The sequence below is a fragment of the Camelus ferus genome, chromosome 30, assembly GCF_009834535.1.
Source record: "Camelus ferus isolate YT-003-E chromosome 30, BCGSAC_Cfer_1.0, whole genome shotgun sequence".
In the NCBI taxonomy this organism is placed as follows: domain Eukaryota; kingdom Metazoa; phylum Chordata; class Mammalia; order Artiodactyla; family Camelidae; genus Camelus; species Camelus ferus.
In genome coordinates this window covers 7120533-7145347 of record NC_045725.1, presented here as the reverse complement: position 1 = coordinate 7145347, position 24815 = coordinate 7120533, and the positions used below count along the sequence as shown (strand labels likewise).

The following is a 24815-nucleotide window of genomic DNA, read 5'->3' as shown; positions in this document are numbered from 1 at the left end:
CTGGCCTCCTTTCCTGGGAGCATCCCCACCGCCCTTTCCCCAGTGTCCAGCTTGGCAGTGGAGATTAAGAGACCCGGACTGAGGAGCCTTGACCTCAGGAATCCCGCACCGGGAGAGCGTTGCCGGCACAGGGAGCCGGGTGGGAGCGGGACCCCGGGCGCGGGTGGCGGGAGGAGCTCCCCGCCCGAAACGCGGGTGATGGAGCGCGTCTTGCGAGCATCTTCCAGCCTAGCCACCCCGCGGGCCAGGGGGAGGGAGCCGGGCCGGCGAATCGGCCCGCCCCCCCGGCCCGCCCCTCCCCCGCGCCGGGGAGCCGCGATGGTGCGCTCCGGCCAGCTGTGCGCCGCCGAGTGAGGCGCCAGCCCGTGGGTGCTGCCGGGGGCGGCGGCGCGGAGGGGGCGCCCGCAGCTGGCGGCGGCGCGGGCCGCGGCGCTCGGCTCGCGGCGGGGGGCGAAGGTGAGGACCAGAACGCGGAGGGCGGGCGCTGATCGCGGCGCCGGGCCGCGTCCCCGGTCCGCGGTCGCCCTGCCACCCAGCCTGCGTCCCCGGCGGCGGCGGGGAGCTCGGGGGCACCGGGCGGCGGCGCGGCGGCTGGCTGGATGCAAGACCTGCGCGGACCCCGCGGCGGACGTCGGCTCTCGACACGGGGAAGCCGAACGCGCTGGCCATGGCCTCCAACTTTAACGACATAGTCAAGCAGGGCTACGTGAAAATCCGCAGCAGGAAGCTGGGGGTGAGTCGCTCGCTCGGCTTTCTCCTTCCCCTGCGCCCGTTTGGCGAGGGTGGCGGCGGGGGGTGTGGGGTGGGGTGGGTGCGGGGAGAGGTGACCCACGCGGGGACAGGGAGCGAAGAGGGACCCGGCTCTCCCGCGGACAGCCCGCTTGTTGCCCCACCGGGTTGGGGGCTCGCACCTGCCTTGGGGGCTCCGCAGACCGGGCTGAGGGCTCCGGGAGCGCCTGGGTCCCGGTCCTCAAGTACGCTGCGCTGGTTTGGACCTAGACTGAGAAGTCTTTAGACGAAGGGGATTGTCAGTTCCGAGATGAATGCGCCCCGGAGTGGGGGTTTATATTCAGAGCAATCTTCAATGCTCTGTTCTCAGAAGTGTGTGCCTTTCGGGCACGGCTGCTCTGTGTGCAGGAGGTGGACAGACGCTCGTGCTCGTGTGTGTGTGTTTGTGTGTGTGTGCGCGTGTGTTTGGAATCACCGTTTTCTAGTCCCTGCTTCCTCAGCCTATTTTGAAATTTTCCTTTGATGCCTTACCAGCGCCTCACGTCCCTGCGGGCGATTGCCAGCGAGTTTATTGCTCCCTGAGCAGTTGCCCACTGGCGGCTCCCTGGCCGTGTGTGCGCCCGGACAGGTGGACCTTCGCCCGTGTGCACGTAGGTGTGTGCTCACGCCTGCTGACACGGGAGCGCTCGCGACAGCAAAGTTTATGGATACCTTTTCATGTTTTGAAAGATGTTTTGCCTGACTTGGGAGAGAGTGTAGACCCCTGAGGGTTTAAAACTTCTCTAGTGACCGTACGCGGAGGTAAGAGGGACGCGATGACGGTCGTAGAGGACCGGGGGGAGCAGGAGAGAAGGGGCGGGCACTTGGGCGGAGAGCTGCCCAGACTAGGCAGACATAGGGGGACGGTCGGAGAGGCGGGCAGGAGATCCCAGGGGAGCGCGCAATGGGAGGTGGGCACTGGAGATCCACCTGGGCCGGCCGGTCCAAAACGCAAGGGAAACAAAATCTGGGGGCAAAAGTGCCCGTTTTCCGAATTCCCTGGATGTCTCTCCATTTCGCCCTTCTCAAAGCTGGAGTTCTGCGAAGCTCTGGAATCCTGGGGCAAAGCGGCCTTGAACGAGAACATTCCCTGCGTCCCCTGCTGAATGGATGAATACTCCCAACTTGGAGAGAGGAAGAGAAGGGAAAACTTGCTTAATTTTCTCATTTAAAAAAAGAAAGGAAGAAAAAATAGTAAGTGCTAAATATATCGTTTAAAATATTGAACTAAGCTAGGACTGAGTCCCTAAAAGAGAAAGGCTCACCACGCACCCAGAAGCGGCTTGTTCGCGAGTCTGTGGACGCAGGTGTAAGGGGCAGGAGGAAGGGAACGTGGCAGCCTTTCCTTTTTGTGTTGCCTCTGCTGGATTTCACATTTGAGATACAGACTGTACCTCAAGGACACACGGGACCCGTTCTCGAACTTCAGCTGATCTGTAGAAGTGGGGAGTATAAACCTGGGTGACAACAAAGCTCCCCACCCCCCGCCTGGCGCCAGGATGCGATGCTGCGCGCCCCACCAGGCGACAGAGCAGGCGTGGCGTGCAGACCCTCAGCCAGGCTTCAGAGCTGCTCTTGGGTAGAAGAATGCGCCTCTTTTCCTTCCAGCGAGATAAGGAAGAACCCTCCTGTAAAGCTGCAGTTGTCCAGGAGGCTGACGGCTTGTCGCGACCGGGACGCAGTGCTCAAATCTGTCACCCTCATAGCCATCAGCCAAGACAGGAGGTGCAGAGCTAGAGCCTGGGGGGAGAACCATTTCAGGAACTTGACCTTTGAAGCCCTTTGCTCTCGCACAGGGTGCTTGCTCATCATTCTCTCTCTAACGTCTTAGTGAAATCTCAGTTGGGTTTGACACCTCAGACGCTATAAGCGAACGGATGATTTAAGTCCCGAGGGGAGATGTGTAGCTGCTTCCACAGAGTCACCGGGTACATGAATATCAGACTAAAGACTACAGCACTGGGAACCCCCTTCCTGGCGCACTGGCCCGGAGCCTACATGATCCCTCCCCCATCAGAGCTTTCCAGGATTTCCTACAATTAAAACTGAATTTGCAATTTAATTACATGATAGGATCCAAAGAAAGAGCACTGAATGCTACTAAGGTGACTATGGCATTTACAGCCTTTGGAAGTCCTTTTGGAATGGTAAACACGACTTTCCCCCTAAAGATGTGTGCAAATGTTTATTTCATTTCAAAAGCATCTCTTTCCATACTCACTGGAGCTATGCCTTTGTAAAGAGCAGCCTTCACGGAAAACAATAAAAGCATGTGTATGTACAGATTACTTGCTTTTGTCTTCCATTTCTGCTTGAGAAATATGAACTGCAGAGTTTGGCATTGAAACAGTTTTGCTTTGTTTTAATATTAAATCAAAATATTAAATAAAGTAACATTGCTATTTTGGTGAATATTATTTATTTTAAGAACTTCAGAGAGAGACTTTTCCGTTATATTCTGGTATTCAGAAGGGTGATTTCGAATGACAAAACTTCACACACACGATTCTGTGAAGCTTAATAACTTAAATGGGTCCCCTAAGATAGTAAAACACTAAGTAAATATTGTGTGCCTTAAAAACAAAAATGTGTAGCGATACCCAAAATTATAAAGGAATTATCGGAACATTAGTATTTTTGTTTTCATAGTTAATAATACATATTCCTTATTTTATGGACTCAGAACAATGAGCTTTTCTAAATAAGATAATATTTTTAACTCAGATGAGACATAATCATGCTTTTATGCGTTATGCTCAAAGTTAAATTTCAAAATAAAAATAATTTAAATTAAATATGCAGATATTTGATTTATTATGGGTAAAACACATGCTTTCAAAAAGCACATTTCATGGTATTTTAAGGGGGAAAAAAAGGCCTGAGTATGAGCCAATTGTATGAGAGATTATTATGACGTGAAAATATATTTTGAGATGAAGTGTTTAAGGTTTCCTTTACTCCGCACAAGTTAGTGCTTATTATTATGCTGAATGAAGGCAGAAAAGCATTTCCAGCTCTCTAGGCAAGGGGACATCTCTCCCAAAGGTGCTTCAGGTCAGAATGTTTGAAAGGGCCCTGCCACGTGTCATTTTACAGAATCTAGTGCTACCTGTTGAGGATAGTTCCTTAGCCAAATAGTTGGGCAAAGTAGTACGTGTTCAACATTTTTTCTTCGTTTGCTTTGAAATTTGTCTTGACTCATTAATCAGTTTTTCTTCCACTTAGGAAAAAAATTTTGAGAAAAAATAGAATCATTTTCCTGAATTTTACTCTTGCCCTTAAAAATATGGTTATCACATCATTACATTTTTAAAGGTATTAAATCATTGAAGTCATTTCTTTAAATTCTGTATTAAATTTTCATTATAATACATTGCCATTTCTATGAATATATTATTTTCCTTTTGCAGGATTTAAAAGCCCTTACAGTAGTTTAGTTTTTCTCATCCTCTTATCTGTTGCATGATTGATATTATAGTTTGCAATGTACCATGGTGGCCGGTATTTTTTTAAAGAAAAGAGTACTCAAAAACACTAATAAAAATAAAACAAAGCACGTGTATGTTGGTCAGTACTGTTTATCTTTTTTTATCCTTGATTAGCTATTTTCTTCTGACTTCTAATGGCTAATGGGTTAAATTTCATTAACAAGTCATCCATTGCAAAATATCCAACCTATTCTTGGTTTGCAGATAAACTAAGGACACAATCACTGAAACTGTTAATAACTTTCTATGTGGCTTATTGACTCTATAAATGTAGCAGAAGTCCACGCAGCATTCGGGAGTGACATCATCACATCATCTCCGTTATTGACATCAGTGGACTAATTCCAGACTGCAAATGGTCTACAATAATTCTGCAGTTTGACTACCTCTAGGCTTAGCCCTCACATCATTCATTGTTTTCAAGGAATTCTGTTCAGATAGATCAGTGTGAATATTCACCAGCACATTGGGTACAGACAAATAGTATTTTATATAGTTTTTTTTTTCTAGTTCTTACTCAAAGTTAGTGAAAGGTTGGATTGCTATGTGTGAGTATTGAAGGAGTGTCTCAGGGTAGGTTGATACTACATATTCAACAAATGGCCAAATAATCATGGGGCATCTGCTGTTTATCAGGTGGTGTACACTGGTGCGTGTGTGTGAGAATATTCCAGAGTCATGTCGTATCAAGTCAGGGCTATTAACAGTAAATACCCCTACATCACCACTACTCAAGGTATACTAGGTCAGTAATAATCACTGTGTCCCCACCTGGTGGTCAGGGAGGCAGGGACCAATAGAGCCCACATTCCGAGTGTTTGATGAGCCCCCCTTTATGAGCTGACCCTCCCTCCAGGGTTTTCTCTTTTGCATTGTCTCCATTTGTTTCAACAACTTAGTGTGAATTCATCTATCTCTTGCCTCCCTCCCTTCTTGATTAAAATCTCAAGACACCTCCATTCCTGGTGCGATGATTATTGGTCTCCCTGTAAACTCTTCTGAGCTTTCCTGTCCTTTTACAAACAGCTTTTTACTGATATTGGAAGAGAGTAGTTTTTCACGAGAGATGATTTTGAAATTTAGCGCTTTATAGAATCTCCCACATTAATATAAACAGGGAGTTTTGCGTGTGCCTTTGCATAATTTTTTGTCCATTAGCGCATTTTAAAATTTCTGTGGTCTCTCAAATCTCTAAAAGCTATTTTGTGAAGAAAGATTATATCATGTATGAAATGTATTACCAATTTGCCAAAAATTAGATAAAATAAATGTATTTTAGATAAGATATATAAATTTTGACTGTTGCTTTTGTTCATTTTGACTATTCAAAAGTTCAAAAGAACCTTCAGGATCATTACCTCAGATACGAGTACTCAATCTAAAAATTTAAGATGTAGAAGTTGTTGGGTGCCTTCAAATCTTTACTCAGTATTTGAGATTATTGTGTATCCTGGGCATTACTTTCTGAAATGGATCCAATATATCCAGGATGATTTATCATTTACCCCTTTCTCATTAAACATGGATTTAGTATGTATAAAAATTCTAATTATTTGAGCTCTCTGTTTTTATTTCAAATTTGTACTCACAGTGACTATTACGTATATATTTAACACTTATTTCTGTATCTGTATATATATGTCTATACAAATCACTTGTTCTTAGAATTTTAGAGTAGAAAATGATCTTGTACACCTTCCATCAAATTTCTCTATATTAATTTATTTGCAACTGTATGTTTGTGTATATGACACTTTATGTATTCTAAGAAACTATTATCTACATTATTGAGATTTTCTTTTCTTTTTTAAAACATCCCCATGTGTGCATATGGGCAAGCCTAAAGTTCTCTGAATTTTCAAAACTTAAAGCCAAAAACAAAATAAAAGTTAGCCTAACTGTAAAAACCAAACCCAGACATTTTGCTGGATCTTGATATTACATGATTATGCCCATGCAGTACCTAGGGGAAGCTGTTACATCAGGGGTAAGATAGAAGAGTTCACGTCTCGGTTTTCGTCTTGATACGTTTACACATGGCTGCCAGCAAGGTGAACCTTAACAGATGTCATTCCTTCAGATAACAAAGATTATACTCAGTACTCAGGGAACTCTTCCAGATAACCAAAATAAATGGTGCACAGGGTAATCATACAGTGGTCAACTAGTTTTATAAATTTTATATTCCCACCTTCCTTAAGTGTATTTCAGAAGTGCTCAATAATGGTTGATATTGTGGACCAGTATAAAATAATATGAAGGAAATAGTTTAATCTGAATGAAGTCTCTGTGTTTGGAACAGAGTTCATTGTTTTGAAGTATTTTTGTTTAATGTGTTCTATTTGGATCATATACTAAGCCATGTGAACACTGCTAAGGCTATTAAGTATTCCTGTCTTTGGTCTGTTTCTCTTTATATCCACTTCATTTTAAGAACTTAGAATTTAAAAAGCAAGCAATATAGACAAAGTAAAAATCATCTGTATTCCCAACATCCTCAGATCATCTCTAGATTTTGTAAATTTTCAAGTACTAGTTTTAAGGAAAAGTAATTTCTGTCAATTGAGACACAGTGATTAAAAGAGAGTATACTATAATTTCTTTACCCTCAGTTTTATTACTTTTGCCTCATTTTACTCACAATATTTTTTTTTCTTCAGGCTCTGGGTTAACTTTGTTGAGAGAGCCCAAGAATTCTAGGTAGAGAATGTTTTCATTAAGTTTCTGCATAAATCTCCATTCGTTTTATTTTAAGACACAGAGCAGGATTATCCTCTGAGTAATGCATTTTTATATGATAACATACTTTCCTAGTAAGAATATTGCACCTGTCAGTCAAATTGGATAAAATAAGGAATGCTATTTTGTTATTAGCAGAGAACAGCAATTCATTTAATAAAGAAGACTATTGTTTTCACGTTATTTGAAATGAATGGTGATTGTAATCTTTGAACATGTACAAAGTGTTTTTCCTGCCATTTTACTGAATTCATTGCAAAAAATGAATATATCTACTATGCAACAGCTTCATACAGACGGGTAGTAACAGCTATGTGTACTATAATGGGTATGTATGCTTTAACTGTTACATAGTGTAAAGCAAGTATCATTCGCTTCACTCAGCTTTAAGTTATTTACATTGCATGTAAAAGTGCTCTTGGCAGGTGGAAGGGAGTGGAAATGGATGAAGATGGTCAAAAGGTACAAACTTTCAGTTATTAGATAAGTAAGTTCTGGGGATGTGATATACAGCCCGGTGACTACAGTTAACAATATTGTAATGTGTACTTGAAAGTTGCTAAAAGAGTGGACCTTAGATGTTCTCATCACAAGAAAAAAATTGTAATGATGTGAGGTTGTAGATGTTAACTAAATTTACTGTGTTGATCAGTTTACAGTATAACATGTCAAGTCATTATATTGCACAGCTTAGACGTATACAATGCTATAGTCAATTGTATCTCAATAAAGCTGGAAAAGAAGTGCTATGTAGTGAAATAATTTATGCCACAATAAGGAGGTTCTATACAGATGCTTCTCCAGGCCACTTACAATGGCCATGATTTCATTTTCATTGTACCATCTATAAATCAGTTAATCTCTCCTGCTAAGAAAGGAAAACAGGCTTCAAAAACCGACAGTGTCCTGGTAGAATTTAAAGTGTTTTTTTAAAACATTTAAATCTGTTTATTTTTAGCCTTACATTTATTTATGAAAAATGGTCTTTTATTTATGGTTGTTACATAAGAGATTATATTTGAATTAACTTAATGAAAAATGAGTTTATTTAAAGAAAAACACAAGTTAAAAAGAATACCCATTTACTGGGATCTGGCAAATCGAGAGGCGATAAGTGGTGATACAGTTAGGCAGCAAATGGTGTGACGCTGTTAGCCAGATGCCTTAGCTGCTGGCCACTACTGAAATAGCCCGCAGAACCTAGCTGAGAGGTTGGGGCGGGCTGTTTATTTGTGTAGATTGCCATCTTTAAGGGGCAGGAATTGAAACAGATATATACTTAAATGATGTTGCTTTTTTTTCCCCTTAGTTTCCTTATTTTTGTAAATTGGCTACATGCCATTTTTATTTATAAGGGTAAAATTTTATATATGATGTATTACATGTATGAACATGTACAGTTATTTTTCAGCTCATGATTTTTTTCTTTGTAAATACTGAAATTACTTTTCTCTGACCATTTACTATCCTTTAAAATGTGTATGTGTGTATGTGTACATATGCCCACGTACACAGATACAAGCATATATATATAATATGATACCTATGTTATATATTAAATATAGCATTAATTATAGTATGTGTATATTTCCAAACCGCATGTGAGTCCTCCTTCGCACCGAATTATTATCCTTCCTGACCATTTAATAGCACTTGCCCCCACTCCATGAGAAGAAAATGTTCATAAAATGTCTTAATAGCATACAAGGAAAGTTTTTATGATATAAATTGTTATATGTTCACATTACACTTTATTTGGAAAAAATATTTGGTATTAGTCTAAAATTGAAAGTTAGTTTGTCTGTTAAAAACTATAACTTTTCAAGGGTGGCAATCAGTTAAAGAAAATTCTGTATTTATCTCCATCTCTATAACTTCAGTAAAACTTCTCACATACTATTAAAGAAAAAGGACAAAAACATACTTTTTACATATTTGAACTTGCTTAGGAAAATCTGCCTTTTCGTTTAACTTACTAGGAGAAAGGAACACATCTCCCTGAGTGCTTTAAGGGCCTTTGGGCTGTGCTGTAGGAAGGATCATTCTACTAATGCTTTTACAGACGTCATCACACGTTGGGATCTTTAAGTATTAGTTATGTAATTCTTCTAGATAAAAGTACATCTCGTGCCAAAGCACGATGCTGAGTTTAGCTATATGGTACCAAATTTATGCAGAAGTATGAAATGTGCTCTTGCATACATTTAAAACAGAACTATTTAAAACTCCAAAGGCTACTTAACACACTGTTGCTTCCTGATACCTTGCATGATTGTCTACATTACTTAGTCCTCTATTTTAAAAAATGGTTCTCAGTTTGTTTTTTTTTTTTTTTGAGGGACTGCATATTGGAGTCCCCTGAATGGGTGTGGAACGCTGAAGTAAGGGACCAGAATAAAGGGGCTGGCATTGTCCTAAGAATCCAGGAAGTCACTGAGTGTTTACAAGAAATGTTCATTTCTCAAATTAGCAACATCCCTGAATCTTGAGTGTGTAGAAAGGATTGTAGAACTTTTGGCAAGGAGACCAAATAGGAGTGAGTTTTAGTATCCTGGAAAGGCATTGTCTAATTCTAGTGACTAGCTCTGATTGAGAATCACTGACATAGAAGTTTTGGGGGGTTTTTTCCCCAGCACTGAGAAGAAACCATTCTTCAACCTATTCTTGTTTGCATTGAGAAGTCAGCTCTCAGTCACACTGCTACTCTTTGAAAAGGACTCATGTCTTTTTTCCTTTGGCTGCTTGTAACTTCCTCTTTTTCTGGCTCTCAGGAGTTTGGCCATGATAGGTGGAGCTGTGTTTTTATTCTCCATTACTGGGGGGCTGTAGTGCTTCTTGAGTCCACGGCTTGGTATCTTTCTGTAGTTCTGAACAATTACCCAGCATTACTCTTTCATATCAACTTTCTCCTTCCTTTCTCATAGGTTAGATCACTTGTACCGTATTTCCTGTGCTTTTATGCTTTCTCACCTCTTCCATCTTTTTGTGTCTTGAAGATTCAGGATGGATATTTTTTCTTCTGACATTTCTTCTAGTTCACTAATTTTCTATTCAACTGTGAATAATCTGCCATTAAGCCTATTCATTGTTAACAATTTAATTTTTTTCAGGTCTAGAGTTTTCATTTGATTCCATTTTTTTAGAATTTCCTATAAAAATTCTCAATTTTATCTTTGGTTGTCTTCAATGCCTTCAAATGGATGATTTTTGAATACGTCTAGCATTTCTAACCAACCCCATGCAGGCAGTGGTCCACCATTAACAGTAATGGAACATTCCCTGCTGAGTGCATTTTATGGTGATTTCTCTGAGAGGGAGCTTGTGCCATGTGGTCCTCCAGGACTCCACCAAGAGCCAAGAGGGTTGGCTGTGGCTCTTACTTAGCCATGAGACCTTCTCACTGTGGTAATTTCATCTTGGAATATTTTCAAACATGTTGTCTACCTCCACAGTAGAACTAGGGTTTGTGGTAGTGAAGTTGAAGAAAAATGAAGATGTTTGAGTGACAGGACCAACCACGACTGTTGCAAGTATTGTGCACGGTTCTAACCTGCCTCTGTATAAAAATGGGGGGAAACAAGGTTAAGACTCAGTTATAAGCCTGCTCTAGCATTTGACTTAATGAACAAAGCTAAATAGTTCTTCCCCTTAAAGGAATGGCTTTTAACTCTGGATGCACGCTGCAATCACAGGAGAGCGTTTTTGAGTTTGTCTTTACTAAATGCAATGTCAAAATTGGCAAACAGAGAGTCTTATTTAGTTGATCTGTGGGCAACAGAATTTGGTTTTGTCTGTTTTTTTGTGCTTGTTTGGTTTGGTTTTAATCTACCCAAGTGATTCTAGAACACATGAAATTCTAGAAATGTTTCATTTCAAAGCAAGGCATCACTGTGTATTACCGCAGAACCCTACTGAACTAAGGTAAGTAGATTATAATGTGCCTCCAGAATTAGCTAAGCAAATTACCAATAAAGCTCAGACACCCATCATTTATTTTTTTCACCCAGCATTTGAATTCCTTCCAAATATTTGGAAAACAACCCCACATTATAGATGTTGAAGATAACAAATAATGCCTCACATATAGAAGATAAAATGCCAAAAATATTATTTCCTCATCTTTGCTGCTGGGGCATGAGAAATGAGCTAGATGTTACCAAGTACGTGACTAGACTTTGAGTTAGTGATGAAAGAAGCAGTCCAGTGGAGGAATCTTCACAGGGGATAACAGAGTAGTCATTTCATTGATGCAAAAGTAGAAGCAGTGCAAACTGTCCAAAAGCAACAGCTCTATCAGGAAACTTTAATGAATTATGGGATTACTCATGCTTACTTAGTCTTGAACCTGGTTCTCCAGCCCTGATTTGAGATAATGAAAAATTTAATAAATGTTTTTCCATCTAAATCAGCCAGTGTCAGCTTTGATTACAACTGATAGCAACTAATACATCCTACAGATAAAATGGCATTGTTGGAAGTGACCCAATTAAATTTAAAAATATACCAAATTGTTTTACTGAGTAAAAGATTTCTTAAATTCTGAGACTCATAGACGTAGAATACAAACTTGTGGTTGCCCAGGGGGAGGAGGGTGGAAAGGGATAGACTGGGAGATCAAAATTTGTGGATAGTGAGAAGCATATGTAGACTAAATAAACAAGATTATACTGTATAGCACAGGGAAATATATACAAGATCTTGTAGCTTACAGCAGAAAAAAAATGTGACAATGAATATATGTATGTTCATGTATAACTGAAAAATTGTGCTCTACGCTGGAATTTGATACAACATTGTAAAATGATTATAACTCAATGGAAAAATGTTTAAAAAAAGAGAAAAAAAGATTTCTTAAATTCTGTATGCTTTAAAATTTTTTAAAGTTTCACACACATGATTTCATATAATCCCATAATAATCCTTTTTTTCCTCCCACCCGTCCCATGGTCTACTCATGATTATCCTGATAATTAATGATCAGAACTTGAATTGATCATGTGTTGATTGATTCTAAATCATAGCATTTATCAAAATAGTATTTGAAAAGTTTGAAAAAGTGAAAGATAGCAACTTAGAAAATATTGTCTGACTATTTGCATTTTTAGGTAGGTTAGTTACATTTCTTGGCCTTGGAGAAGTGGCCCTCTGTGGGACATGTCCTATGCGTCTCAGTAGTACACTCCTCTCTTGTCACCCAAGGGCCAGTGTCCAGCTGGTCCCAGGGTAGAGTCTGGCCTGCATTTGCAAATTCCTTCCACAAGCTTTGGGACTGTTTTCTTATTTCTGGCATCTGCCCCCTGGTGGATGGGGTTGAACTAGAGGCTTGTGTAGGTTTACCTGGCTGGGAGGAGTTGGTGCATGCCCACTGCTGGGTGGAGCTTGGTCCTTGGCCCTCTGGTGGGTGGGGCTGTAACTAGGGGCGTGCCTAGAGGCAGCTGTGGGCTCAGGAAGTCCGCTGAAGCAGGGGGCTGCGTTCCCACCCAGTGTGGTGTTTGGTCTGAGGCTTCCCAGCACTTAAGCCTACCGGCTTTTGGGTGGGGCTAGGTCTTGGTGCTAATGACCCAAGCAAGATGTCAGCCTGGAGGAAGGCTCCTGTAGACGGACACTCCCGAATGTCAGCCACCAGTTTTATGTCCCCAGGGTGAGCCACAGCCATCCTCTACGTCCCCAGGAGACCTTCCAAAACCAGCAGGCAGGTCTGGCCCAGGTTCCTATGAAGTCACAGCCTCTGCCCTTGGTCCCTGCCTGTGTGAAATTCTATGTGCGCTTCTCGAGAAAATGAAGTCTCTGTTTCCCCCAGTCCCATGGGGCTCATGGAGTTAAGCCCCACTGGCCTTCAAAACCAGATGTCCTGGGGTATCCTCCTCCCAATGCTGGAACCTCAGGCTGGGGAGCCTGATGTGGGGCTCAGAACTCTCACTCCTGGGGAGGGGGCTCTGCAACTTAATTATTCTTCAGCTGTGGGTCACCCACCCAGGATAAAGGGGTGGGTATGAGGCCCAAATATATTGCAAGCCCACCCCTCCTACTGTCCTGCTGAGGTCCCCTCTTTATGTTTTCAGTTGAAGAACTTTTTTGCTAGGTTCCAGTCTTTTTTTTTCTGATGGTTGTTTAGTAGTCAGTTGTGATTTTGTTGTAGTCGTGAGGAGAGGCAAGCTCGTGGTCCTAGTACTCCGCCATCTTGACCAGAACTCCAATCAGAAAATAAATAATAAAAATTTTGTGTAATTTTATAGCTAAATACCAGCAACTCAACAAAGTCAGTTTATAGCTGAAGATAAGTTCTAAATGGTTTAAGCCTACACCTGCCTCAGAAATTACCTTCTGGTGGAAACAGGTCCCCAGCATCGCCAGGCTACACAGCCTGCACTGAAATAGAAACATATTTAAACAGGGTCCAGTTTGTAATAATGAGAACACCTAAAAATAGAATGGCCTTATAACTTATCATCTAAACTCATTCCCTCTTGAAAAGTATAAAGGAGTACTATATTTACTAGAAAGCATTAGATATAAACTACCCTCAGGCAAACCAGAAGGTATCTTCACCCTCTTGATAATCTGAACTTACCTGAGTCTTAAACTCTAAGTTGTTAGATAAAGCTATTTCTTCTATTAGTCCGTCTACCAACTGGAATGACACACTATGCCTTCTCCAACTGATCTCTCAATGTCAAACACAGCATCTTGCCAAGTTTCAAAGCCTCCTATTCTTTCCCTTCTTTCATCTCCCTAGTGTAATTTTGTCTAATGCTTTGGTCTCAAGACCCCTTCACAGTCTTAAAAATTACTGAGAACCCAAAAGAGATTTAGTTTATGTGAGATTATGTCTGTTGATATTTACCATATTGGAAATTAAAAATGAGCATTTAAAAATATTTGCTTATTAAAATGATGATGATAAACTTGCTACATGGATTCAAAAAAATAAATAAATGAAATCACTTGGCTTCAAAAATACCTGTTGTGCATCTTAAACTAATACCATGTATATGTCAATTATATCTCAATAAAACTGGAAAAAAATACCAAAATACTATATACGCTAAATACATACTAAAATAACTAATTCTTAGAGTAATGATTATTAAATAATTATCCTTAACAGTATGTAGATACTAGATTCGTTTTCTGTTGTCTCTCCAAGTGTGGACATTTGGAGCAGAGTTAGTGAATTACTCTGTTCATCCATGGAAAACTGTAGGAGCTTTAATGGAAACACACATTCAGACCATAATTAAGAAAAACTTTGTTCTAAAAGAACCCACACAAATATACCTAACAAATTTTGACAAATGTACAAAAACAATTCAGTAAAGAAAGGATACCTTTTCAATGAATGTTCCAGGAACAATTGGACATCCATCAGCAAAATAGATGAGTCTCAACGCAAACCTCACACCTTATAGTTTAAAACAGAGCATCGATTTAAATGTAAAAAGTAAAACTAAAATTTCTAATAAAACACAAAAGAAAATCTTTGGGAACTAGGACTAGGCAAAGGGTTCTAGGACTTGACATCAAAAATGTGATTCCTAAAAGGAAAACTTGATAAATTAACCAAATGAAAACCTTTTGCTCTATGAAAGAGCCTGTTAAGAGAATTTTTTAAAAAGCTATAGAATGGGAGAAATTATTCACAAATTGCGACTCTAACAAAGAACTAGAATAAAAATCTCTTAAAAGTCTACAGTAAAATTTCAAACAATAATTCTATTAGAAAATGGGCAAAAACCATGAACTGATACTTCACAAAAGTTGATATGCAGGTGGCAAATAAGCACATGAACAGATGTTCAACATTATTGAACATTAGTGAGATGCAAATTAAAACCACCACGAGTTATCAGTCCACACCTAATGGAAAGGCTGAAATGAAAAACAGTGATGGCACCGAATGCTGTCAAGAAGGCGGAAAACCCGGATCACTCGTGTACTGCTGCTAGGAATGCGAAATGGTTCAGACACTCCCTGAAAACAATGTGGCAGTTTCTTCATCAAACTAATTATACAACTGCCATATGAACATCAACTGTACCATGGGTCATTTATCCCAGAGAAGTGAAAACTTTTGTTGACATGCAAACCCATATATGAACATTCATAGCAGCTTTATTTGAAGTAAAACAAACCAGATGTCCATCACTGGGTGAATAGTTAAACTGTGGGACATCTGTATCATGTAATACTACTTAGCCATAAAAAAAAAAGTTAAACTGTGGATACCCGTAAGGATGAATCCTGAGAAAATTATGTTCAGCAAGTGGGGGGAAAAAATCCCAAAAGCTTATATGCTCTGTGATTTCATTTATATAACATTCTTGAGATACCAAATTATGGAAGTGAAGAATAGATTCGTAGTAGCCAGAGGTCATGGTCAGGGAGGAGCGAGTGGAGTCTGTGTGTGGATGTGGTGATGAAAGGGAAATAAATACGAGACATCCTGGTGGTGATGGGAATGTTTGTATTTTGACTGTATTAACGTCAATATCCTGGTTATAATATTGGATTATAGTTTCATAAGATAATCCCATGGGGAAAACTGAGCAATGGGTATACAGGGTCACTCTGTGTTATTTTTTACAACTTCATGTGGAACTACAATTATCTCAAAGAAAGTTTGCTTTAAAAATGGAAGAGGGGCGTCCAAACGTAGCCCCATTTTACAAACGTGATACTTCTGAGCCTCACTTTTCTTACTTGTAAAATGGGGATAAGAATTCTTTAACATTGTACTTTATTAACATTAAGTGAATATTTATTTTATAGGATCTAAAACAGTCCTTGTTCAATGATGCTAAAAATCCTTGAAAGATGGAACTACCGAAACTTACTGGGACAGCCCTTAGAAAAGGAATATATATCTTTACAGCCCTTTTGAGCTGGAGTTCCATGAACAAAGAAAGCCTATCGTAAGTAAATGCTACAGTGAATGTGGGAGTGCAGATATCCCTACTAGATCCTGATTTTAATTTCTTTAAACATATACCCAGAGGCGGAGTTGCTGCATCCTGTGTAGTTCTGTACTTAATTTCTTGAGGACCCTTCACACTGTTCCATAGCGTCTGCACCAGTTTACATGCCCACCCGTCGTGCACCGAGCTCCCTTGTCTCCGCATCCTTGCCAACACTTGTTATTCTTGCCTTTCCAATGTCAGCCATCCTAACAGCTGTGAGGTGGTGCCTCTTTGTAGCTTTGATTTGCACTTCCCTGATGATTAGTGATATCAAGCACCTTTTCCTGGACCTGTTGGCCGTTTCCATGTCTTCTTTGAAAAATGTCTATTTAAGTCCTCTGCCCATTTCTAATAGCGTTGTTAGTTTTTTGCTGTTGAGTTGTATGGGTTATTTATATATCTGGATTTTAACCCTTTATCAGATCTACGATTGGCAAATATTTTCTCCTATTTCATAAGTTGCCTTTTTTTTTTATAGTTTCTTTGGCAGTGGATAAGCCTTTTTAGTCAGATATAGTCTTCCTCTCTCTTTGAATAGTGAAAAATATAAATGTTGATTATTTTGGAGTTGCACTTTAGTGTTCTCTGGGAAACGTGGTTTAAATAAGCTACATTTGCCCACAGAACACCTTAGTTACTAAGATCCTAGTGGCTTGAACACTCCATTGACTCCAGAAACAAACAGCCGTGCAAATTTCTCTTTGCTTTTGGGCTCAAAGTGAGCCACCTTCTCCAAATTTTAAAAAACATCATTACTTAGAAGGTGAAGTTCAGCAATATTTCAATGAAATTTCATTTTGTATCTCCAATAAAAGATCACTTGGGCTACATTTCTATCCAAAAAGTGGCATTAGCTATTTTGATTTTCAAAGTAATCCCTAATAAAACTGGCCAGAATAAAAAGTAAATAAAGTCCCAAATATAGCATCTAGGAAGAGGTTTCAGTTATGCTCCCTGATGACAGGTTAATTTTGGTACCTGGATAGAAAGTGAAAGGGGAACCATAAAATTACTTTTTTTCCAAAACAGCATAATACCTGAAGCTTTTGGATATCTATGACTTATTTAGGATTCAGAATCAATGGTGAAGGAAATAATTGTTTCCTATGCAATTACATTCTGTAATATATCTGTTACATTTTTCAATTAAAAATATCAAGGGTATGTTAATATGTTAACTAAGGATATGTTAATATGAAGTAATTCAAGATGAGTCAGTAAAAAGAAACAGAAGACAAATTAGCATCACTACGTGCAAGTCCACTCCGTACTGTGCACAGGGGATACAGTGGTGAGTAAAACCCAAAGTCAGACTAGCCCTGCCTGGCATAGCAGAGGGCAGTCAGTAAATCTTTGCTAAAGTGTTAAATAGTTTATGTTGAGAACTGTGCTACTGGGGTTTTGATTGACATGTACAGAAGTATTGGCAAAGAGATTGAACCCAGGACCTCGTGCATGCTAAGTACATGCTCTACCACTGAGCTATACACCGCCCCCCCGCCCCCCGCTCCAACCCCGTCCTCTGCTTTAATACCTGCTGTCACATCTGTGCGGAAGTCAAGGCCCCCTGCACCTGTGCCTGCCCCTACCTTTCCGGCTGCTTCTTTCACTAGCTTTACCTCCTCCTCCTGCCCTCCCAGTGCCCACCATTGCAAGAGTTTCCTCAATGGTCTATTTTTAAAAATCTTATCCTCTTTCCCTGTATTTTTATTCCTGCTGGTTATATTTTTATTCCTCCTTCTCAAAAGTCTTCTCTAAAGTAGAAACTTTAAACTTTAATCTCACTTCCAAATCTCCAGATTTGCTTGCCCAGATTTCTACGACAGCCTTCCTACTTAATACCCAGAGTGCACCCCAATCCAATGAGTCTAAAGAGAACATACGATTTTTTTTCTTCCCAAGCCAGCCACTTTGTCACATATAAACATACACAAGTAGATATTTCTGTTAAGACTGCCACTTATTTCAAAATGACTCAATATCGTAGCTCAGAGACAATACTGGCTCTTGCTTTTTTCTGATTTGCTATAGAAAACCAAGTGCTGTTATCTTACTGACGCGGCCGGGGAGTGTCTGTGTTCTCTGTGGTCTCTTTCCAGTTGAAATTCTGTTTCTATAACTTTAGGCTCAAATGATGGTGAGGTTTTCCAACAGTTCTTTTTACCGCCAGCTTGATTTTCCTTGTACTTCTGCCAGATTAATTTTCCTAAATTTCAGTATGAAACATGTAATTCCCCCTCTTAAACTTTCCCATGGTTTCTCATTACCTAGAGTAATAATTAAACTACAACTTGTAATTCAGAGCTATCCACAATGTCTACCATTGTTTCATTTAGGCTTTTTAAATTATGTAGTATTTCAAACATACTGGAAATTACATAGAATTATATTACAAACCACCCTATAGAGGCTACCCATATTTTACCAGTCTTATCACAGTATTTTTTTTCTGCTTTAATTTTTTTAAGATAGAAAAATGTTGAGAGTTGAAGACCCATTTGTGAACCTCTTGCCAAGAACACACAGAACAGTTGTGGTCTGTATTTATCTTTGTTACTGCATAGATCTAGGTTGTTCATTTCAGCGCTTGTATTGTCCTGTACTACAGAAATAAACTACACGTCCTCCGGTAATGGACATCGGCGAGGTTTTTCTATTTTTGTTAAAATAAGCCATGCTTCAACAAATACACTTGGATAATTCTCCTTGATCACATGCATCCAAGTTTCTCCAAGGTATGTGGATAGAAGTAGAATTGCAGTTTAAAAAAAAAAATACGTGCATTTTCACTTTATAAGTTTTCAGATCGCTCCCAAGTAATTGTTCCAATTTATAAGCCCAGAACCAATGAAATGAGATAACTTCTTATATCACATCCTCAGAAGCAGTTGGTATTGTCATATTTCTTCAAGTTATGAAATATGTCAAGCAGAGAACACAAAACTTTCTTTACAATTAACACTTTGCCCTATTTGCTTCAGTTTTTTAAAAAAGAAATGAGTAAAGTGGACACCCCTTGTGTGTCCTAACGCAGTAACTTCAGAAGAAAACTTACGTTTGTAATTCTATGCATAGTTTTTCTACATTTATTACATTTTTGTATTTATTTAAATAATACATGCTGTTGCTTTGCATAGATTCAACTGTATATAACTGGAATCATACACTTTGTGATGTCCTAAAATTTACTTATCTTTGCTCAAGATTCTGTTTTTGAGACTTAATCATTTTGATGGAGCTCCTGTTTATTCATTTTACTATTCCCTGGTATAAATGCTCCGCAGTTCGTATTTCCTAGTGAAAATAGGCACAAGTTGTTTGTTTGTTTGTTTGTTTTTAGGTTATATGCTTAGAGGTGGGTTTTCTGGGCGTAGATTGGCACAAACTAGACGTTGCCTAACTGTCTCCCAGGTGGTGTATCTAAATGCAGTCTTCACTGAATTTAAGTACCCTTTTTCTGCTTCCTCATCAACACTTGTTATTTTCAGATGAGATTGTTTTTCCCTCCCTTGGGTGAATGGATGTGTGAAAGTTACATTTCTCTACAGTTTGAACATGTTTGCATATGTTGGTTGATCAATTGATTTTTCCTGGTTTATGAATTATCTCGTCAGTTCCACTGCCCATTTTCCTGTGTGATATCTTTCCTTAGTGGTTCACTGGGGTTCTATCTATATTTCGAATACTATTCCTTTGCAGTTAATAAACTACATAATTCTCTTCTCTCACGTTATAGCTTGCCTTTAAATATGCTTATGGTCTCCTGTGTCTTACTGATATTTTAAATTTTAATGAAATCAAGTTCATCTATTTTCTTTATAGCTTATACCTTGTGTCTTATTCAAGAAGTGACTCCACACTGTAATATAAAACTGCTATTTTTTATTATTTTAGTCTGTTACTTGTTATTTATGTATACACTTAGATTTTTAGTCAACCTGTCACTTATCCTCACTTTAGGATTTAAGTTTGGACTCTATTTGTTCCCATAGGGAGAACCAATTTTTCACTTTCATTCAATAAATATTCTTAGCCATGAGCTTGTTAAATAGGTCCAACTTTTCATGTTTTCATATATTTCCAATATTTTGTTGTATTTACTCTTACGAAAAGTTTTGCTGCTGTTTTGAATGAAATCTTTTGAAGTTAGATTTTTTAAGTGGTTGATGCTGATTTATAGGAAGGCTATTGTTGTTCATACCTTGTATCTAATTAAATATTAAATATACTGAGGTCTTGCTCTGTACAGACACCGTGCAGGTGCCCAGGACACATCAAAGCAAAGAGCGCGAACCTTGCCTTCAAGGAGCACATCAAGGTCAAAAAATTAAACACACAGTTGCCGTGCAGAGTGATATGTGCCTTTTGCAGGGGAAGATGGTGAGAAAAATAGGAGGGAACTCTGCCAGAGAGAACCAAGAAGGAACCAGAAAAGGGCAGGTGACTGAGTTAGTTCTGATGGATGAGGCAGGCTCAGTTAAGTGAGTGTGGAGGAAGGACTGGGTGAGTAATGGAGTAACCTGGGCAGGGCAAAAGGTCATGAAATGTCTGAGTTTGTGAACCACAAGCATTCAGTACACTTGTGTGTACAGTGTGCCAGAGAGGGTCAGACTTTAGAAGATATTTAAAGTTACAACCTTGATGTGTATTCGTTGGGTTTTTAGAAGAGGAGTTTCAAGCAGGGGAGCTACACAGTAATGTTGGTACATTTAAGGTGTGAAGTTGGCAAGATGGGAATTTGGGATGTTATATAGAAATTAAGACAAAAAAACGCAAGATAGAGCAGAATTCTGTATACCTTTCATCCAGTTTTCTCTTTCATTAATAGCATACATAGCATAGAATAATTCTTTTCTATTTTACTCTATGTATTAAAAAGTTAGCATCCTACGTTTAAACATGTTTCTTTAATATCACAACTATTAAATTATAAGAACCTCTATAAATAATAATAATCAAAGAAAAGGAAATAAAAAAGAATTTGAAAATATAGTACAATTAAACACTGAAATATTCCATAATATAATTTATAATTACTGAAAATTTTCTCTAAAAGTCGTTAAACTAAACAATTTTAATATTGCAATTCTTCTGAATTGTGTAAAAAGATAACAAACCCAGAGATAAACTGAGTGAAAAGACTAAACCTTTAAGCTGATTGTTTATAATACAATACTATTTTGAGAAAAGAAAAAACAGGTGTGCATATTTCTGTGTTTCAGCAAGGTTTCAAAATTTTACATTTGGCTGATTAAATACTGACTACTGGCAATAGAACTGCATTTGTTCTGTGCTTGTGGGGGTACAGACCAGGGTGTTTCCATTAGATTGTAGACATAGGGTGGGAAAGGATTCCTTGAAGAGGTGGATCTCAAACTGGGGCCTTGTTATAGTAAGTCTGGATTGATGGTAAAGTGATAAGAAGTTCAAGATGCAGAATAGTATTAAATATTATCTTTGCACTTTAGTGAGTGTATTCCAGAATAATTTTACTTGCTTTTTCTTTGCCTAAATTATTTCCAATTTATCATTTTTATTTTCAAAGATTATATACTATTTGCATCCAAGGAAAACTGTATAGATACATATTTTAAGGAATACTTTTTCCTTCTTTTTCCAGTTTCATCCCTCTGAGATAAACCTACACTTTCTCTTTGTTCATATGAGCTTTTCTTTAGATTTATAGAGATAGTATTTAAGATAATTCAAGATCATATCTCTTTATTCTCTGCTATGAAAATTGATAGCTCTCTTATAATGCTCCTTGTCTTCCTGGTTTTTGCATACGATTTTAACTTGTTAGGGTTTTAAATTAATTTAAACATTATCTACATCCTGTTTTATAATTATAATTCTTACACCTTTTCAAACCGTAGTTCTGTATTTAATGTGTGATTTTCACCATCACAGCTGCTCTGTTCTTGAGTTCTTTGAAACATACCTGGATTAGCTGGAGTTATAATTAAATAGGTGTTTTTGTGAACATAATTAAGAGTAGTCCCGCCTACAGGCCTACCTTGGAGACATCGCAGGTTCAGACCATAAAGAGAATATCGCAATCAAGTGAGTTGTGTGAATTCTTACACCTTTTCAAACCCTAGTTCTGTGTTTAATGTGTGATATTCACCATCACAGGCTCTCTGTTCTTGAGTTCTTTATTTTGAAACATACCTGGATTAGCTTAAGTTATAATTAATTGTTTTTGAGAACATATTAAGAGTGGCCCCGCCTACAGGCATACCTTATAGACATCGCAGGTTCAGACCATAAAGAGAATATTGAAATCAAGTGAGTCGTGTGAATTTTTTGTTTCCCAGTGCGTACAAAAGTTATTCCCAGTGCATATAAAACTACACTCTACTGTAGTTTAAGTGAGCAACAGCATGATGTAGTAGAACAATGTACATACATTAATTTACAAATAAATTATTGGTAAACAATGCTAACCATCACCTGCGCCTTGAGCCAGCTGTGCCCTTTTGTGGGGGTGGGGCTGGTGGAGGGTCTGAAATATCGCGAGAATTAGCAAAACTGGCCAGAGACGTGCAGGGAAGGCGCTGGCGGGAACGTGGCGCCCGCGGAGCTGCCGGAGGCAGGGCTGCCGCAGACCTGGAGTTTCCAAAGCACAGGATGGAATCTGCGAAGCCCCAAAACACGAGGTATGCCCGAATGCTCCTGATTTATTGCGTCCGCGGGAATGTCCGTCTGGTTCTTTTGTACCTGAGACATAATGTGAGCCCCAGTGTGTCTCTTGGGCTGCAGTCTTTTCCCCTGAGACCCTGTAGACGTGTTTCACTGTCTTCTAGCATTCACTCTTCCTGGGGGCAGAGTGCGGCCTCTCAGTTCTCACTTTCCGCCCAAATTGCTTTTACTTCTCGGATTTACATTCTTACTAAGAACGTGCATTTTGCTTGCCTTGACTATGAAAAACGTTGAACAAGGAACAGGGTGGATTTGGCGATCTTTGGTTAGGAAAAAACAGCTCTGCCTTATCTAAAGGTACTGAGTGAGCAGGTGGTAAAAAAAAAAAATCAGCAGCTTCTTGAGGTATTTCAGACCTCACTCTTGGATTGTCAATTGGCTAATTAAAAAAAAAGTTTGACTACTTTAAGCTTTTGAAATTACAATAGAAAGATTAAAGACCATGAAGTTAAACTTTTCAAATCAATTCTCCGTACCTCCTGTTCCTGATAAATTTTGTGGGTATTTTAAAAATTTGTATTATATCAGAATTAATAGCAGACAAAAAAAAAAAAACCCACCCTTAACTTATGTCAATACCAAGTGAAGTAAAAGTAGCATTTAATTGCAGTGACTGTAATACTGTGTTACTGTCAAAAGTAGTGTAAAAGTATTACAAATATTCTACTATTTCTGTGCTTAATTTTTGAAGTTCAGTAGTTGGGTTGTTCTTCTGTTTGTCTTAGTATTTTGTGGTAGGTATTTGAGAATCTCAATTCTTTCTTGCTTGAAGGCAAGAGAAAATAAATTCACTAGGGCATCTTTGTGCATGACATCTATTGTTGTACAGCTTAATATGAATTACTTGTTTTGAAAGCCATACCAAACCTCCCCCCAGTGACTCGTTCAAACATGGCTAGCCTAGATAACTTAAATTTACAAGTTATTTCTGAAACAGAGAGTTATATTTTGGGGTCCACCAGAACATGCGTTGGGCAGTGTAGCAATAAAGATAGCTACAAATCTATTATTCTTTCTCATAATAGAAATATCAAGAGCCAGGGGATGACAGAGTAATTGTTCAACAGCTGTTCCCTGTGAAAAGCACTACAGGTGTTCTGAGATATAAAGAGATGGCTCAGGTGGAAGTAGAACCCTGATAAGCATAATGCAGCATCGAATGTTTTGAGTGCCTTGAGAAAGACACAAAGTATTTTGGATATTGAGAGGAAAGAACCAATTGTTCTGGCTGGAAGGAGGGCAGAGTTCAGAGTAATACTTTAGAAAGGAGATAACATTTAAGCTAGGGATTAAAATGTGGTTACCCTGGGATATGCAGAGATGGGGTAAGAGAACAAAATAAAGATCCAGAGGATTTGGATAATCCTGAATTGTGTTCAACCCTTGCATAATTAATCAGTCTTTCTTTTCAGTTGTGGTCTTTTTTAAAATTACATCAATAATACTATTTTTGATTTCTGTTCTTTCCTTAAAATAGGGTAAAATGCTGGTCTTGTGAATATTAACAAAATTATTTGGAATTATCTTGTATGTGCTTTTTATTTTTAAATTTCTTTAAGGATTCCTAATGTGCTTTGCAAATTATTTTTCAGCAATAGAAAGTTAATTTCTGCTTGATACTTTTTTACATGCTGGTCATCAGCTTGAAGTCACTTGCATTTTCCCTTCATAGTAAATATCATGATCTTCAGTTATATACCTGTAGGAATATTGTTTCAGTGTTTCTCTCTCCCATGGACTGAGTTCGGTGAGGTTAGAGACCACTTTTGTTATTTCTCACTACATTCTCAGAGCACAGGGCTAACCCATAGCCCCTGCTCAAATAATACTTGTTGAATATTAATTCACAAACAGATTGGGGGGAAATGAATGTTTTTTCACACTTACCTAAAAATAATGAAGGTGACTCAGATTTTTTTTTTCATTTGGAGTAAAGAAGATATGTATTGAGTAGTGTGCCTCATAATGAATGCATCAGTAGGTTCAGGGGCTGAATTAATTTCTTTCAGAGTCAAAAATTAATTTATATAGAACCTGTTGAGTTAAGAACATGGTTTTCACATGTTGATTTTAAACGATCTCTGTATTTATAGAACGATTTTAATGTCTGAGCATGAAATTTGACTACCTGCTGAACGCATAGCTCCTTTCTCAGCAAGTA

The 24815-nt window shown here is 38.9% G+C and overlaps 1 protein-coding gene across 4 annotated transcripts in view; it reads left to right on the top strand.

Annotated features, from left to right (window-relative positions):
• The first annotated feature begins 374 nt into the window (after positions 1 to 374).
• The window catches only part of DOK6 (docking protein 6), a 281383-nt gene continuing 256942 nt past the window's right edge, over positions 375 to 24815 (top strand). For 2 of the 4 annotated variants that reach the window (XR_004316276.1, XM_032470717.1), the window contains exon 1: positions 375 to 733. Coding sequence is in view for 2 of the 4 variants with exons in the window: in XM_032470717.1 (XP_032326608.1) it covers positions 668 to 733 (66 nt within the window). In the remaining 2 variants the exon portion in view is untranslated. The remainder of the gene's footprint in view (positions 734 to 24815) is intronic. The other 2 variants (XR_004316278.1, XM_032470718.1) reach the window with 1 other exon arrangement.